This window comes from Saccopteryx leptura, chromosome 7 (genome assembly GCF_036850995.1).
Source record: "Saccopteryx leptura isolate mSacLep1 chromosome 7, mSacLep1_pri_phased_curated, whole genome shotgun sequence".
Lineage (NCBI taxonomy): Eukaryota > Metazoa > Chordata > Mammalia > Chiroptera > Emballonuridae > Saccopteryx > Saccopteryx leptura.
This window is the reverse complement of record NC_089509.1, coordinates 110,458,490-110,476,093: the sequence shown is the minus strand read 5'-3', so window position 1 is coordinate 110,476,093 and position 17,604 is coordinate 110,458,490. Positions and strand designations below refer to the sequence as shown.

Below are 17,604 nucleotides of genomic sequence, written 5' to 3'. Positions count from 1 at the left end.
GGGTCCCTGCGCTCGCGAAACCTGCAATCTAGAGAGAAGGAGAGCCTCTCGCTGGGGATGACCAGCAAGGCCAAGAGGCCTGTGGACACTGGGAAGACCCAAGCGCAGTGGATGTGAACGGGGCGAGACCGTACTGGACTGGTCTGGGGTGTCTGGGGGCAGGACAGGGAGGCTCTGGATGGGCGGAGAGAGAGGAAAAGGCTGTTCTAGGTCAAAGCACCTCACCAATGAAGTCACAGAATCAGGAAATCTCACGCAGGCAGCGAGGCCAGCCAGAGGAAGCGGAGACTCACACGGCTAAGCGTGGATGAGGCCCAAAGGCTGTTTGGCACCGCCATGGTAGAGGCTAGTGGGTTTTGTTTTTATTTTACTTTTATGCTTTGGCAACAGAGAGTAAAAGGGAGCAGATGATGAGCAGCCCGACAAGAGTTGATTCTGGAAGATTCACAGGCAGAGATCTGTGACTACACAGAAGTGAGTGCAGGAGTGTCTTCAGGATTGAGGAGGGCAGTGGATGGAGAGATTTTAAGGTCCTCCTACACAGTCTGCGATTCTAAAATGAAAGAGAGCCTAAAAAGAAAAATTATATATATATATTTGAAATGACAGTAATAATCCATTGGAAGGGAAAGAAAGAGATGATAGGTTTTTAAAATTGACTAATTGATTATAATTCTTTACCAAATCTCTGAATCTCTCCAGAGGAAGCAGGACTGGGACCAGGGAGGCGCGGCTGGACACAGCCTCTGTCTTCCAGTCCGTTGGTGGCAGGTCTCACCCCTTCAGCTAACTCACCCCCCAGGCGGCAGAACACATGCCAAGGACGCAGGCCGGCCCTGGGCCTGCTGGGACGCTAGACCCAGCCACTCACGGCTCAGCCTGAGGCTCAGCTGCGGGTGACTCAGAGGGCGGAGGGGCGTGCGGGGGGGCTTGCGGGGGGGGGCGTGCGGGGGGGGGGGGCCTGCGGAGGGGCCTGCGGGGGGGACGTGCGGAGGGGCGTGCACGCACAGCTTCGCAATCCCACGCCACACGCTCAGGGTCATTCAGAGGAATCAGTTTTAACCACTCCCTTGTCTTGAGAACCGAGATTCCGAGTTGAGGTTTTGCAAGTTGCCTTACCACAACCAAAACTCTGGGAAACAGATGTTGAGCACAGTCCAGAAATTGCTACTAAGCAAACAAATCAAATTTAAAAACCAGCTCTAGAGGCTTATTACCTATTAGAGATAATTAGTCTAATACACTTACTTTTGTCTTCCTCAACCCAATTCTAAGTTGTTGGCATAACTTTGGGGATTCCTTTTTGTAGAAAACAAGTAAGATGGACAGGGAACATAATAAGCCCTAATTACGGGCAAACCTATGAACTGAGCAACGTGATGATGACAGTTTCCAGAGCATCTTCACAGTTCTGAGATGCTGTGCTAAGATCACTGTTCTATATTTATAACTAAAATGACCTAACCCACACCTCTGAGGGTTAGCGATGTTCCACTCCATCAGTAAAGGTGTGCGTATCATCCCAAATCCAATTCCAGTGTCTTCATATTGGACCAGTCAGATAGAGCCAGGAGCTACTACTATTCTTGGACTCCAACACCAATAATCAGAATAATAATACTTCCATATAAAGTGACTAGACTTTCGAGCTATTGAAAAAACACTGATGGAAAACTTAACATTTCACAAGTCTCACCAGGAGCAGGACCAGCCTTGGGTGGTGGAGGGGGAGGGGAAAGTGTGGAAAGACAAAGAAGGCCCAGGCCTGGTCCCAGAGCCGCCTGCAGTCCACGCTCCACTGCAGAAGGTGCGTCTTTGTGTGGCTGGGCGGGAGTAACAGTGAGGACGTGATATAAGTGTTCTAACACGTCACTTGTTCAGTGTGGTTTCAGAAGATGACGTCTGATGATGAGGTTACTCCTAACGGGGAAACAGGACTTGAATTTGTAGAGTTTTATTTCAAACATGTTTGAAGTTACCAGACTTATATATACAATTCGTGTTATAAATAAGCTACAGCTTTACACCAGTTATAAACAAACCCAGAGACCCAGGTATCACTGTGCCCGATGCGAAGTCAAAGGGCTCCCAGACTCAGGCAGTTGCCTTAGCTCATCTACGTGCAGTGCCAAAGGTTTTCTGAAGTGAATTCAGATTAAGAACTGCATACAAAAACTGCCTAGTTGGTATGCTCCAAATTTATCAAATATATACAAAGAAAAACTGTGAAAATACTACTCCCCAAATATCAGCCCTGGCACTTCTGAGTGGTGACAATCCAGGTGATTTTAAAATTGTTTATTTATAATTTCTGTTTATAGCATGACTTTTCTCAATAAACAGCACTTATTATTAAGTCCATTTTCATGATTATATAGTTTTTGATTTATTATTATATAATTCAGTTTTTCTGTTGCAGAAGTCATACACACATATATACATACACACATTTTTAAAAGAGAGCAATGTAAAATTATAAAAAACAGAAAGCAAAATCCTGTGTACTCCACTCCCCAAAACCCCGTTAATATACGGCTTCTTTTCTTCCCTAACACGTTTGTCGTATACATATACAAGTTTCATTATCAAAAAACTCTATACAAATGCTAGATATATGCAAATAGAAAGATATTTTTTGCTTCCAACTCTTTAAAAAATAAATATCTCAGTGACGAAGACATCAGTGATATCTTTTGTTCATGAAACACAGGCACCAGGAGTCAGACGATGTGGACAGACCGCAGGGCAGAGGCCAGGGGCGTGTCTTGGACACTTGAGTAGACAAGTGGCTATGACAGTAGCCAATTAAAAGGCACTTTTATGAGAATAACACTGTCGAGAGTGACTTCTCAGTGGGAATGAGCACCTTGGCTCCACTGTGCGTGTGGCACTGACTGCTGCTTTGCTGACAGGTTAACACAAGCCACATCCCAGGTACACGGACGGCCCCTGGAGAGCCTGCCCGGCTGCTGGTGCCACCTGATGTCTAAGAGAGCGTGGCTTCCCTATCTGAGGTCTCACTTAAGCTTTTACAGTCAGACGTTCCGTAAGGCAGAGACGCGTCAAGCCCAGGGCACTGCCAACCCTAACCCACCACCCGCCACCCGCCACAGCACGGGGGTTCGAAGGAGACTAGAACGCAGGGTGCTGTGGCAGCCGCATCCTGCTCCTGGGAAGCCACCAGGGCGGCGTGCCAGGAGGACCCGGCACGGCTGACTTCCTGCAGGGTCGAACGTGCAGCGCGCCAGGCAGAAGCGAGCTCGCTCTTCAGAGCTGGTGAAAACACGCCTCCCGGAGAAGGTCAGGATCCTCAGAAGCAAAACAAGGCGGAGGCGCCCTGGGTCAACGGCAGCAGAAAGGTGTGTGGACACCGGTCCCTACGTGGAGGGATGCCGTCGTCTGGGAGCGGCGACGAGGCCAGGAGAAAGCCGCTCCCGGACGGCTGTGAGCAGCACTCAGCAGGGCTGGCTTCGCGACAGTCAACCTGTTGGTGACTCTGGACTCCTGGGGTCCCAGGAGACCGGCCAGGGCGGAGCTTTTGTTAACAATGAATTAGGCTTTTTTTTGGGGGGGGGGGAGAAACAGGCAGTAACTACACCGCTGGACCACATCTGCCCCAGGGGCGGCGTCTCCTCACTGGCGGTCAAACCTGTGGAGCCGTTTTCTCCTCACGTCTTCTTCAGGTGACAGACGGAAGCCATAGGAAGGGGGGGCACCGCTGCTGCTTCCTGTCACAAGAAAGCACAGGAAGGTCAGACAGAGCTCTGATGTGCACGGGGCCCCTGCTCCAGGACTCCGAGAGGACGTGGCTTTGGGGAGGGGGGTCATCTTCATTTTAGCACAGAACAGAAACGGAACAACACATTCCAACGTTAGCTCCCAACGCTCGATTTCAACATCGAGGACACATTTTTAGCCATGGTCTGGTCTACAGACCTAATTTGACTCATTCGGAAGCTTCCTGACAATCCTCCAATTTTAATTTTTTTCTTCCACCATGCTCCATAATTTGCATCATTTAACTTCCCTAATGTGTTATTTTTTAAAAAAATTTTTTATTTTTTTAATGCTCAGAAAAGACTTGTCATCATCTGTAACTTCCCCAGCAAGTGTGCTGATTGGTTTCTCTAGATCAGCCTCTGGGCCTGCCCTTCTCCCTTCTCCCCCCTCCCCCTCCCCCTCCCCTCCCCCTCCCCCTCTACTCTCCCCCCTCCCCCTCCCCTCCCCTCTCCCCTCCCCTCTCCCCCTCCCTCTACCCCTCCCCTCTCTCCCTACCCCTCCCCTCTCCCTCTACCCCTCCCCTCTCTCCCCTCCCCTCCCCTCTCCCCTCCCCCCTCCCCCTCCCCTCTCTCCCTACCCCTCCCCTCTCCCTCTACCCCTCCCCTCCCCCTCCCCTTTCCCCCTCCCCTCCCCTCTCCCCTCCCCCCTCCCCTCTACCCCTCCCCTCTCTCCCCTCCCCTTCCCCTCCCCCCTCTCCTCTCCCCTTCCCCTCTCCCCCCCCTTCCCCTCTCCCCCCTCCCCTCCCCTGCGCCTCCTGGCTTGTGTGAAATGCACGAGCACCCACAGGGCAGCATGGACCACAGAGCGTGGACCTGATTTCCATAATGACCAGCATCTGGGCAGGCAGGCAAACATGCAGACATAATATTTGAAGGTCATAGGAAGGATAATGGAAGTCATCACGGCAAAGGGTTTCTTGGGCCAGCAAACACACCGAAAATATAAGTGTGTAATGATAGCAGCATTTCAATCACCACACATACAGAAACATTTTCTTTTTTCAGACATGGTGGGAGTAATGAAGGAATAAATACAGATAGGACTTGACCGCAAGGAACCTAAATCTAATGAAAGGGATGCAGCCTCCTCCCCCTCCCGGAGGCAGCCGCGCAGGACACCGCCCACAGAAGCACTGTTGGGGCGTGGACCTAACAGGGGCTACCTTTCCTCTCCCCCCCCTCGCTCCCCCACCCCCACCCCCTGCTCACCGGCACTCGGCTCTGAGAGGCCCCTCCCATCGCAGACGTTGACCGAACGTCTTCCTCTTCTTCCCATGCTCCACCCAAACCGCGCTGCCTTCCGGCCGCCCCGATGGAAACGTTCCCTCCGGATTCTAGCTCTGCAGCTGCCAGCACCTCCTTCTGGTGGTCCTCATGCAACAGTCACCACCTCCTGCCCGAGCGAGCAGCTACTGTCCACACCTGTCCCCTCTCCTATGAGGATCACAGGCTTAAATGGCAGGGCACACCCCTGCCAGCCCCCCTGCCCCCCGGTGCCTGGCACCGTCCTGGTCACACAGCGGCTCTTCAGTAAACACACGGGCTTGACTCAGCCGCGCCTGCCTGTGACCTCCGCGGGTGTCTGTGACAGCCAGACAAAACGACACTCAACACTGCCCGCTGAGGCTCTGACGCGACTGACTTGGGGGGCAGGGTGAGGTAAATGTCTCCGGAAGCCCTGGCCGGGCTGGGAAGGGTGGGTGGGCAGGGGGTCCCGCCAGGGGGGAAAAGCAGTGAACAGCAGGCCCCCCCCCTGCCAGCTCTGCAAGCGCGGCACCTCGTCCACGGAGCTCACAGGGGACACAGTGGCACGACAGTTGTTTAGACTGCTGCGAAGACGGCGGGGAAAGCGGCGTGGGGCTGAGTCAGCACGCTCAGTCCACGCCCCGAGCTGCAGTGGTCAGAGGGGAGAGTGGTAGACGGCAGTCAGAAGGTAGCCCCCTTATATGTTTGCTCTCCCCCGTGATGGACAGCCCCGTGCGTACCCGGATCTGGGTCTCCCTTCCTGTTGAGACCACCGGAGAGTCCCCCTTCCTGACGCCCGGGTTCCTCCCTGCCTAGTAACCCAGAGGTGAGCTGGGCAGGCCAGGGCCCACGCCCGCCCGGCCGGGGAAACGCTCCCTCCGGGGTTTTATATAGTGAGACACAGGGTGGGGTGAAGGTCGGTGTCCAGTTGTGACTACACAAAACACTGAGTTAGTCTTGTATTACTATTTCCCATACAAATAATTGTAAACCTACTTTTGCCCACCCTGTTTATGTCCATTTCTCAACTTTCCTGAAACAGGCGGTGCAAACACACAGGCTTACAGGACTTCCGCCGCAGGGTTTATGAACGGCACGACCGACAGTTCTGACAGGCTATGGCTTGGGCCATGCATTCCTGGGAAGGAATTTCTCTTCGTTCAAAGTGGCAAACGCCTTGACACGGAGAGACTCATGAGTCCGATTGCCATTAGTTTGCTGCTTAAAATTGTTTTTTTGTTATAACATCCAAGTCCTGCTTTTCTTTCCCTCAAACAGTTGTTTTCAATAAGACTCCTCTTAATGGAACTTATGAGCGCGGGCCAGGCTGCGACAGCCCGTGCCAGCTGGGCAGGGGGCTGCGGGGACCAGCCGCGGGCAGAGTCAGCCGGGAGCTCCGCGTGGCACGCTGACTCCGGGCTCGGGGCGTGGACCCACAGAGGCCGAACGAGTGCTCAGACACCGACAGGGGCTCCCGGCGCCCGGAGGGGTAGCGTCTCCACGAAGGGAAACGCAGGGAGGACTTGGAGGAGACCGGCCATGCAGGTTGCTGGGCTCCGGCTCTCAGGATGAGCAGCCGCACAGACGCTGGCTGGACCCCTTCGCAGGGTGTCCGAGGAGGGGCGGGCCTGGCCAACAGCAGACATGCCACACGCCACAGCGGACACGCCACACGCCACAGCAGACAGCTCATGCCGAGGAGGAACCATAATCACTCTTTTGCTGCCAGAGCCCCGGTACGCTGTCCTAGTTCAGTAAGCTTTTAGTTCCAATTTTAGGAACCCAGTTTTGCAGATAAGGAAACCGAGGCTCAGAGAGTGTTAGGGACATGCTTCATGTTACAAAGATATTTGCACAGGGAAAGGGAAACTTGAACCTGGGTCTTGCGACTGTCAATTCTGGTTCTCCTTCCACTGACACCCTGAATACGTTACACATCACACCTGTCCCATCCCCGATCCTCCTGCCCAAACCCCGAGTGTCTGTCCCTCTGCTCCATGGCTGTGTGGGGAGGGACCACTACCTGGAATAGAAAACGGCCCAGTCTAATCCCTCCACGCTGGGGAACTGTCCTGCCATCACAGGCGTGACTACCGAGTCCCCACATGGGGTCTCCTGAACTTTCACTGACCACTTGAGTGGTTCGGCTTTCCAGGTCACCAGAGGGCCTTGGGTATAACAACAGAACAACGGCAACAGCAACGCTGACTTGTAACCAGGCCTAATTTTATGGGCTTTTAAATCCTCCCAATTCAGTGTTTCTGATTGTATCAAAGCCACCCAGCTGTCCGAAGAATGACGTAATTACTTCGTTTCCGGCTCTGGAAAGGAAACTACACTCTTCTTAATCCCAGTGGTTACATTTTGGGGAAAGTTTTCAAGTGTAAATTAATATTTGATGTGAGTCAGCCACCCACCCACCTACTCAATTTGTCACATCTGTGCTTTGCGTCCAGGGCCCTGGGTCTCCTGGCTGCTCCTCTGTGTCAGCTAAGCTTCGTCTTCCAATGCCTCACCTTTTCACTTATTTCTTACAACCGTTTCTACATTTTCCATCGACGGCTTCTCTTTACAACCTCCAGGATGCTTGGCGGGTGTTTCTCCAAGGGAGTGTGTTTTCAGTAGGTGTACACATTTGTTCAGCATGTAGAGACGATCTAGACGGGCCTCAGGGCCTCAGCTGCGTCGTCAAAGGAGCTGAGGTCCCCTGAGGTGTCACGGGAAAGTGCTGGCAGGGAGCTGGGAGGCCCGCCAGCCCCGCTCAGAAGCAGAGGGGACACCCAGGCGAGTCTTCCTGTCAGCAGGGCAGGCTCGAGCTGGCTCGCTGGGGAGGGGACGCTGCTGGGCCTGGTCACTGCCAGCACTCTGCCGTTTGACGGCCTGGGATGAAGCCACAACTTCTCTACTTTTTAGCTACACATCCTTGAGCCAAGTAGGTTCCCTACACTTGGCCTCCGTTTCCTTATCAGTAAAATGGGACTAGGAAGAGCACCTCGCTTCCCGGGTTGTCGCGAGGACCGGAAGAGCCGCGGCATGTAACACGCTGAGTGCCGGGCTTGTGGTCAAGGTCGGAGGATCGTCGGGAGGCTCCGGTGATCCGTCTCTAACGTCATTGCTAATTATGTGTCAAATGTCTACTTGTTATATGGATACAGAGTAAACTGTGCGAGATAGATACAAAATACAACAACAAAAACAGGGACCTTTTAAAAGATAGAGCCCAGCTCTGCTTGAAGATCATTTGGCAGGGTTTTGTGCAAACCATGAAGTCGCTAGTTACTAAATATCTGCCTCCCAAAAAATAGATACAAAGAGGTAATTAAGACCCGCCAACTGGCCGCACACTTTTGGAACATGCGGGAGCTTTTCGGCCATTGGGAGAATGAGAGCTCGGCTAAGACCTTCTTTTCTCCACCGAGTTACATCACGCGCGGACCGTGTTCGGTCTGGGTGAGACAGTCCTTCCCGGATGAACTCGGTACAGAATGTTAGTATTTATGAGCTTTGCCTCTGTGTTTCTATAAATGGAGGTCAGCCCTCAATTTTACTCGAAGAAACAGTGAGCATGCCTCAAAGAGCCTCAGGACCAGCGCCCAGTTTAAGACGATTTGGCTCAATTATAGCACCAGTAGTGAGATCATAAGATTTATTGATTCATGGTTCCTGATGGAAAAATGTTCAGTTCTCTCCCCTTATGTATAATGCAGGAACCTCTGCATTTCACAGCTAAGGGAGAAGAAGCAATTTCATCCCGATAAGAATTGCTAAAAAGAACACCGTGCACTGATGACCGTCTGCCCCGCTGTCGGCCACCGCTGTAAACAGAGGAGGTTAATTTGCTGGTAGTCACAGATCCTGCTCACGATCGGATAAACACTCAGTGAAATGACCATACACCATAGTGCAGTCATAGGACGGCACATCTTTCCCTGAAACTAGGGAGCTCAAGAGGCAATTACCTTTTGCACAGGGAGTTTTAAAAAACCCAGAACACCTCTAAATAAAGTACCAGTGTTCTTTGAGACTTCCGTTGCCAAACGAGGGCCGCAGCCTGGGACCCACATTCTTTCTTTCCAGTGTTACTTTATTAGAATTCCATAAATTATAAAGCTCCCAAAATGCCTTCTGAAAAGATGGCTGTCAAGTCATTTACGGGCAAAGACAGAAAAAGCCAGTGAAAAAGCCCATGTCCAACAACAAGACAATCCTTGAAAAGGGGAGGTGCTGAAGGACAATAGACCACTTTTTGAGCCACTAATTATAATGATCTACCTATCTATACCTCTTTATTATTTTATGCTTTTTACTGGATTTATTGGGGTGACACTGGGTAATAAAATTACACAGGGTTCAGAGGCACAGTTCTCCAATACACCATCCGTACACCGTATCGTGTTCTCCATTCGAAATCCATTCTCTGCCCAGCACCACCCCCCAGAGCTTCCCCTCCTGCCCCGTCAGCACACTGCTGTCTGTGCCCATGAGTTTTCCCCTCTCTTCACCCCCCACCTTTTTTCGCTCAGTCCCTCCATCCCCTTCGTAAAATTCACCTACAACCTTATAACTTTCATTAAAAAGGAAGTTTTAATGTATGGTTTACAAGATAGATAATATTTAGATGTGACTTGAGAGAGAAAAAAATTCACATTCCCACACTTCCACCAATCAAGCCAGCAACGGCGGGGATCTCCTAGTTCAAAAACACAATCTGGAATCTCAAAATGAGAAGCTTTGAGAAGAATGGAGTTCACATTAGTTGCCACCTTTACCTGTTGTACGTTTCTTCCTTGTCTGGCTGGTTAACTTGGGGGACCTTTCACGGCCACAACTGACTTGAAAATCAACAGGCTACAATCCGGTTAGCAATTCGAGTCACCTAACCTCCTGGGTCCCCGGTGCCAGGTCCGGTGTTTCCCGCAGTGCAGACAACGTGTGGTCTGCCCTCCAGCAGGAACCGAGGAAGGCCAGGGAGAAACGGTGAGTGCTTGCTGGACAAGTGCACGTCGCTCGCTCTGCTTACCCTCCCCCGCTTCTTAAAAAGTGTACACACAACTTGATCGGTTTTCATGTACTGACCGTGTGAGGCCAACATCCGGCTCGGAATACAGAATGTTGCCAGGGCTCCTAAGCCTCCCGTGCCTCTTCCTTTCAGTCACTACCCCGTCCCCAAGAGTTCCCCCTACACGACTTCTAAGAGGGTAGATTCATTCGTCTAGCGGATTCACACAGTATGAATCCTCCACACGTGCCTTCATTCTGCATGTTTGTGAAACCCACCCATACTGTTGTACGTGGTTTTGTTCTCCTTGTCCTTCCGAGTACAATTTCCTTGTCTGTTCCAGATAGAAGAGTCGAGCCTTAAAGATTTCAAGTAGCTGGCCAAGGCCAGACAGTTGGTCAGCGGCCGAGTCAAGATTCAAACCTGGTCCCTTTCTGCGCTGCTCCGGATGTGAGGCGTCTGACTCGTCTTCCCGAATCCCCAGACTCGGATTTGTGAACCCGAACAGTATTACCGCCTCCATTGCAATCTGGAGACAGGCTCTGTTTTACAAGCAGCGGGAACAAGTTTCCGTCCGCTTAGGTGAGGCTCGCTCCAAAAAGTAGATGTGTTTCTGAGTGCGAGTCCACCCACGCGCGCAGGCAGGGTCTTAGCAGGGCCTGCACGGGGGTGTGTGTGGGGGGGTGCTGTTCCGTCCTTCCCGCCCGGCCCGTGCTCCCTGCTGGACTCCACTCTGGCTCCCTGCTCCCGTCTCTGGACTTTTCGGGCCCTTAGTCAGCTCTGAGCTTTGTCTTTCAGCTGGCCCACCGCTGCAATTTTAAGGGAGGCCGCAGTGGGGAGGACAGTTTTCTGTGGCCTGCTCAGAACCATTGGTGTGAGCGCATGCACATTTGAGAGGGTTTCCCACTCAGCAGGATTGGCATGGAGCCCAGGCCGCTGTGTTTTTAATGAGCTCCCAGGTGATCCTGACCTACGCTGGCTTTCAGGAACCGAACCACTGAGCTACATACATACAGCCTGCATTTTTCTTTCAACTGGAAAGATCCACCCTGAGTTTCAGGCCAGTATTTACACTTGCCAGCAGGTGGAGCCAGAGGCCCAGGACACCAAATCTGCTGGAGAAAAAACTAGGGCAGATTCCAGCCAACAAAGCATTCCCCATGGTAAGCACAATTACGGTTATTTTGAAACAGATGGGCTCCACAGAAGCTGCTGCACCAAATACTACGGAGCTGTTTACTGTCTAGATGGTCTGTGACCTGGGCATTATCTGCCAGCAGCCAGCCGTTCCCACGTCACAGCGGACTCCTGCAGAGCGGAGGAGACTGACAGACAGAGAGAGACGGAGGTAGGGTCGCGGCTGTGGCCATGGCTGTGGATGTGGTGTGGATCTCTTCACCAGTTCTAAGCTCAGAACTCACTCTTGCAATTGTGCATATGGCCTTGCACAGCTGAGCGCTTTTACTGGCATGATCCGTCCCTCGAATGCCAAATTAGAAGAGATACACAGATACAATCTGTGGCGATAAGACAATTGATCCTGTGTGCACTCATGCTAAACACGACTTCTTTTCAACGCAGGCGGGGTGCTCCTGTTTACTGGCCCACGTTTTCACCCAGAGCCCCGCTGACACTTGCCCTCAGTCCTCTCCCCCCCCCCCCCGCCCCTGCTTGAGCAGCCCGGCAGAGGGTCTGGAGGAGGCAGTGAGGCCGGGAAGGGCCTGGCGCTCGTCTGGACCGAGCCTGGCGCAGGTGCTACAGGGCACAGCATGGGGACTTCCAAATTGAGTGCTCCGTCAGCCCTGGCAATCTGCAAGGGCCTCCAGCACCGACGGTTCCTCCCCGGAGGGGGTGTCTCCAATTTCTGAGCCTGTGACACTTCCCTGCTGGCTGTCCTGGTCAGCCCAGGCTCGGAGAGACTGTGGTGGTGTCTCCAAAGCTGGCAGGTTGGTGACGGGTGGCCTGGCTGTCCCCAGTGATCAGAGGGACACACAGCTGTCCGCCTGGGACAGCAGCTCCCTCCCTCCGAGGGATAAATGTCACTCTCTGGGTCACCTCTTTCATGCACGTAAGTTTCCACCAGAAGCAACAAAGTCCCTGACACTGCATCCCGGCCCTCAAACAGGGGAGCACTGCTGATGACGGTCAGACCTGGCTCACTTGTTTTCTCACCCCCTTCGACTGAATCTCACATCAGAGACAGCCCATTTCCAGTTCTTGGAGCACAGGCCCAAGATAATGTCTCCACGACTTCTGAAACCGTTGGACCATTTGGAATTAGCCTCTTTCCCTCAGGAATCTGTCTTCTGAAAACACCCTTGAACATTTGGGCATGAAAAAAAAAATACAAGTAAACATCATCCCAAGAAATCCAGGGATAAGGGAAAAAAAGAGGGAGAGTCAACAGGAGACCTTGAAAAGGGACAAAGGAAACTTAGGTTGGAAACTTCTGATGAAAGTGACCAGTCAGGGGTCAAGCCCAGGTCACACTGGACAACCGTGGCAGGTGACCGCTGCCAGGGGAATCGAGGCTAGGGGGCTTGGGGTGGGAAGGGGTGGGGACGGCTGACCCTTAGGCTTGACGGATGGACTGACTAGCAGCAAGTGAGGGGAGACCTGTAGCAGGTCCCGCCCCTGCTCGGTGCGTATCCCAGATCACAGTCTGTGGTGGGACCCGGGAGTCAGCCTTCTTCACGGGCGCCTCCAGGGGGCCTGGCGTGACCAGCGCCCCTTTGAGAAACTTGATCGGAGGAATGCAGTCGTGTCTTCTGGGGTCCTGTTTGGCTCTGACCATCCTCGGCAGCAGCATGTCATTTGCTTTTTGTAGAAGTCGGTCTTTTGTCTTGAGCTGGAGATGCTGGGAGTTGTGAGATTTTGCTATGATGCTCCATTCCAGACAATGTGGATGTTCAAGGTAAGATACCAAAGCAAGAGGCTTCCCTGAGGAACAGAGCACGTCCGACTGCAGTAGTGCCCTGCAGATGCTGTTAGCCTTGACGCCGGACCCAAGTCGCTCAGTCCTAGGAACCAAGTGACTCACTTCTGGACCTGGGTCCCTGGTGGGTGCAGCATCAATGTTTGCGGGATCGACAGAGAGCCAGCTAACACGCCCTCAGGACTGGGCCGAGAGGGGTGCAGTAGGGCCAGGCCAGGACCCTGAGGCTAGAGGGCATGGACACAGGCAGATGAGTGGTGGGTGGGTGGGGGGCCTCACAGTGCAGGAATCCTGAGAGGCTCCCAAATCCCGAGAGAGAAGTGCTCAGAGGAGGCTCCAGACTGATTACAAAATGCATGACGTCTGCCTGGGCCCTGGGTTCTGGACTAGAGGACGTTCAGTGGCTAGAAACAGCTGCGTCACGTGGGGAGTCACGTGGGGAGTCACGTGGGGAGTCACGTGGGGAGTCACGTACATCTAAGCCGAACGCTATCTTAAGACTTTAAAAACTCAGATTAGGCCTACCTTTCAAATTCCACCAGCCTGCTTAGTCCACAGTACATGTTCAGGGACACTGATAACCGGCACATCACTGCGAAAGCAGGCCCTGACCCGGGAAGCTGTCCCTGGGACCCTGGGCGGTGGCGGAGGACCGCTGTGTGTGGTTCGCAGCTCGTTCACAGGAGCGGAAAGCCGCTTGGCCGCCTTCTGTCGCAGGTGGACCGAGAGCCAGACCAGCTGTTCTGAGCGACCCTGCAATGAGGGTGCGTCACAGCCAGGCTCAAAGGGGCCCAGACCAGCAGGGCGGGCTGGGGGTGGCCAGGGGGCTGTCCGCCCCACTCCACCACCAGGAGACAGAGGACTGTGGCCAGCTGTGTGCTTGGCGGGGTCACGACAAGGCAGAGGGGGAGGAGGTGAGAGAAAGTGAGGAAGAAGGACCCCCTCGGCGGAAGCACAGAGCCAGGAATCTGACCGGCAACGGCCAGTGGTTTCAGGACCCGGCTGGGCCCCTCCACCACGGCGGCCGCGGGAACGAGGAGGAGGAGGACACAGGACCTCTGTCCGTGGGGAGCGGACAAGCTCTGGGCGATACGCTGGGGAGAGTACAAAGGAGCAGGAGCCTCACTCTTTGCACCTCAGAGCTGAGAGCCTCTCTCTGGGTCAGAGCCGGCGCGGGGATGGCTGGGAATTCCTGTGACCTGATAAACTAGCCCAGAAAGATGACGATCCATTTTACAAACAAGCTTGTTTTTGTGTTTGACGGCATTTAACCTAACCCTGAGCATTGACTACCGCTGACTGTGTGATCTTTAAGGTCTGATGAATTCACCCCCACCCATGCCAAGTTCTGATCTTATGTCCCATGAGAGAAAGAGAGCTTGTGCATGGAGACACACACACACACCTCTATTGCACAAGCCCTCTCAGCCTCAGGAAGACCTGGGGGCTTTCTCAACACTGTTTTCACCCCCTCAAAACAGCCTGCCTCTCACTGGCTCAAATGGACCTAGAATCGCTCAGAAATTTAAAAAAACAAAACAGCCTATGCTATGGACAGATATTCAAAACAACAAAAATGACTTACTCTTAGATGTTCATTGTTTCTAGTAAAATAAAACTTAATGTAGGAACAGAAAGGAAGACCTCAGAACTACATTTTTGGACTTAAAATTCCACGTTAGAAACCCAGAATTGGGCTTCCTTTGGGTCAGATGAGGATTTGGATTACTTTGGATTAGATAAGGGGGAGGAGTACGCTGCTTTCTGAGCCTCTTTGCAAACATCTGAGCTTGTGCTGTGGCCCGGTTTAGAGCTAGCCCGAGAGGCCAGGCTGTGGTTTCGAGCGGAGCTTTGACGATTCAAGGAGTGTGGCAAGGAGACTCTGTGAGACGCACGCAGTCCATCACAGCAGTCATGGCTTCTCTTAGCAGGAAAGGGGGACCTGGGGACAGTGGGACCCACCCTGCTCACTTCCAAGATGGGACATAGAAGCCCAGAGAGGGAACGGGGTTTTCCTGCTCTACACAGCGCAGCGGGGCGGGACCAGAACCCAGATCTCTCAGGGGCCTGTTCACACCGCCTGGCTTCCTGGTTTCTCTTTCAGCAGTTTCATCCCTGTCATGCTGGTGGCCGAGGCCAGGCAGGGTCACACTGGACTCGGGCAGATGGTACAGGAACTGCAGAGGCGGAGTGTCAGGCCACGTCTAGGGGGGGCTCGCAGGGAAGGGCGAACAAATAAGCAAAGGAAAACCGCTTTTCCAGAGGCGCTGAGGGTATCAGGAAACCACACCTCACAATGGGGGGAGAAGCACCCATAGCCTTATACGGGCTACACACACGGGGCTTTCTGCCACGAGCTCACGCACCAATCATGCAAGGTGCTTGCAGCCGATAAACAACAGAGCAAGCCTAACCACAGCTGTTTTCCCTACCATCCCCCATCCTCCAAACGTCTCTGGTCAAGTCTGGAGTGGGCACTAGCGTTTGACAACGTGCCCTCCTGCAGCCTGGCTCCGGCAGGGGACAGGCTCTGGGGCCACACAGACCTGAGTGAACACTGGCTCTGCCCCTCATTCTGTGCCCTTGGCCAAGCTGCGTACTTGACTCCCTGAGCGGTGCAGAAACCTAGGTCATAGAAATGCTCTGAAACAAATGAATCCAAGGATGTCAGCACCTGGCCCAAAGCAACCAAGGGTAGGTGGCACCTATTACACTAATAACCCCCCTTCCAGGCTGCCTCCTCTTGGGATCGTCCCCACTGCACATCCAGTTAGTCACACAGGCCCAGGTCCGGGAGTCATCCCAGAACCATCCTCTCCCTCACCTGCCCCTTTTCAACCCATCACCAAATCCTGTCTCTCTGAGTTGAATATTCCCCAACTCGTCCGTTCCTCTCCCTTTGCCGGTCGCCCGCGCTGCCCGTGCCGCCGGTGCCGGCGTTGTGGCCTGGACGGGTGTCCGAGCCCCTGAGCGACCTCCCACACTCCCTCTGGTCCTCCTCTCTCCCCCCCCATTCTGCCCACTGCTGTGGAGAGCTCTTCAGAAACACGCGTCTCTCGACCAACGGGAGCCTCTGCCTAAGTTCCTCCAAGGGTCTCCTTTCATTTAAAACTAAAGAGCAAAATTCATACCCTGCCCAGTAAGCCTGCCCTCCCTCTACTCCATCTCACCAGTTATTTCTCCTCTGCCTCCTCGCCCTCCCCTCCTCCTCCCCCTCCTTCTCTCCCTTCTCCTCCTCCCCTCCTCCACCCTCCTCCTCCTTCTCCTCTCCCTCCTTCTCTTCCTCCCCTTCCTCCTCCTCCTACCCCTCCTCCTCCCCCCTCCTACTCCACCTCCCCCTCCTCCTCCTCCTCCTCCCCCTCCTCCCCCTTCTCCTCCTCCCCCTCCTCCTCCTCCTCCTCCCCCTCCTCCCCACCCCCCTCCTCCTCCTTCCCCTCCTCCTCCCCCTTCTCCTCCTCCTCCTCCTCCTCCTCCCCCTCCTACTCCACCTCCTCCTCCTCCCCCCCTCCTCCTCCTCCTCCCCCTCCTCCTCCTCCTCCTCCTCCTCCTCTCCCCCTCCTCCTCCTGCAGCCCTCAGCTCACCTACCACATCCTCAGGACAGGCTGTGTGACCCCTTTGCCCTAAGCTTTCAAAAGATCACATCGCCTTTTTTTTTCCAAAGCACAAGGTACCGCAGTTAGTAATGATGCACGACTCTGATTAGGTCAGCAATGGGTATCCTCGTTAGGTCGTGAGCTCTATGGAGGCAAGAACAGTGAGGGTCTGTGTTCCCATTCTCTCCCCAGGGATGGATGGATGGATGGATGGATGGATGGGAAGGTGGGGGGAGAGGAAGGTTGCAGGCACTGTCCTCATTTTACAGATTTCCAGACTGAGGCTCGAGGAGGGTGTGTGACTCCCTGAGGTCTCACAACCAGCAGAGAGCACGGCCTGGACCCCTAGGAGCAAAGCCCCGTGTCCCCGTACAGTCTTGGAAACCAGAAGCTATACCTATCCCTTCCCCATTCCACTTTTCTTCCCTTTAACCACTGGCTAAGCAAAAAAGGAAAATGAGTGGGGGTTTTGTTGTTTTGTTTTGTTCTATTTTAAATGGGAAGGGGTCATAATTGGCACATAAAGAAGAAATTCCAAGTTGACACAGTGGATATTTTGAGTTAAAAAAAAATATATATATATATGGCCATGAAAAGGCACAGAATTTGTTGCTGTTTAAACAACAGTATAACAACATTTCCAGGATTGTTTCTGGAAGATAGCAGACGAAGGACAACTGACTTGGCAAAAGGCCTAGACCTGTTTTCTGACAGTTCCTTTAGGGTAGAAAAAATAAGGGCGCGAAAACCCCAGCAAGGACGCTCCACCAACATGACTGATCTAAACGGAACATAGTCCTATGAGTCATTTGTGGCTTTAAATACTACAGAAAAAAACAACAACAGAATTTTAAAAACATGCCCCAACAGCCGCTCTTTGATGTGGCAAACTATTTTCAAGCCACATTGTTGGCATTTCAGTTGAAATGCAAACTCTTCACGTTTACAATGGTACTCTTGGAGGAATGCAATAAATATACGAGTACAACTGCTACATTTCAAAGACAAGACTTATAACCTCAGAACAATAGGGCATTCCCAGTGCGAATTGA

At 53.1% G+C, this 17,604-nt stretch overlaps 1 protein-coding gene across 1 annotated transcript in view; it reads right to left on the bottom strand.

Annotated features, from left to right (window-relative positions):
- Positions 1-1,934: 1,934 nt before the first annotated feature.
- RHBDD1 (rhomboid domain containing 1) overlaps positions 1,935-17,604 on the bottom strand; it is a 125,183-nt gene continuing 109,513 nt past the window's right edge. The window contains exon 8 of the mRNA XM_066345206.1: positions 1,935-3,728. Within this exon, the coding sequence (XP_066201303.1) occupies positions 3,634-3,728 (95 nt within the window). The 3' untranslated portion in view covers positions 1,935-3,633. The remainder of the gene's footprint in view (positions 3,729-17,604) is intronic.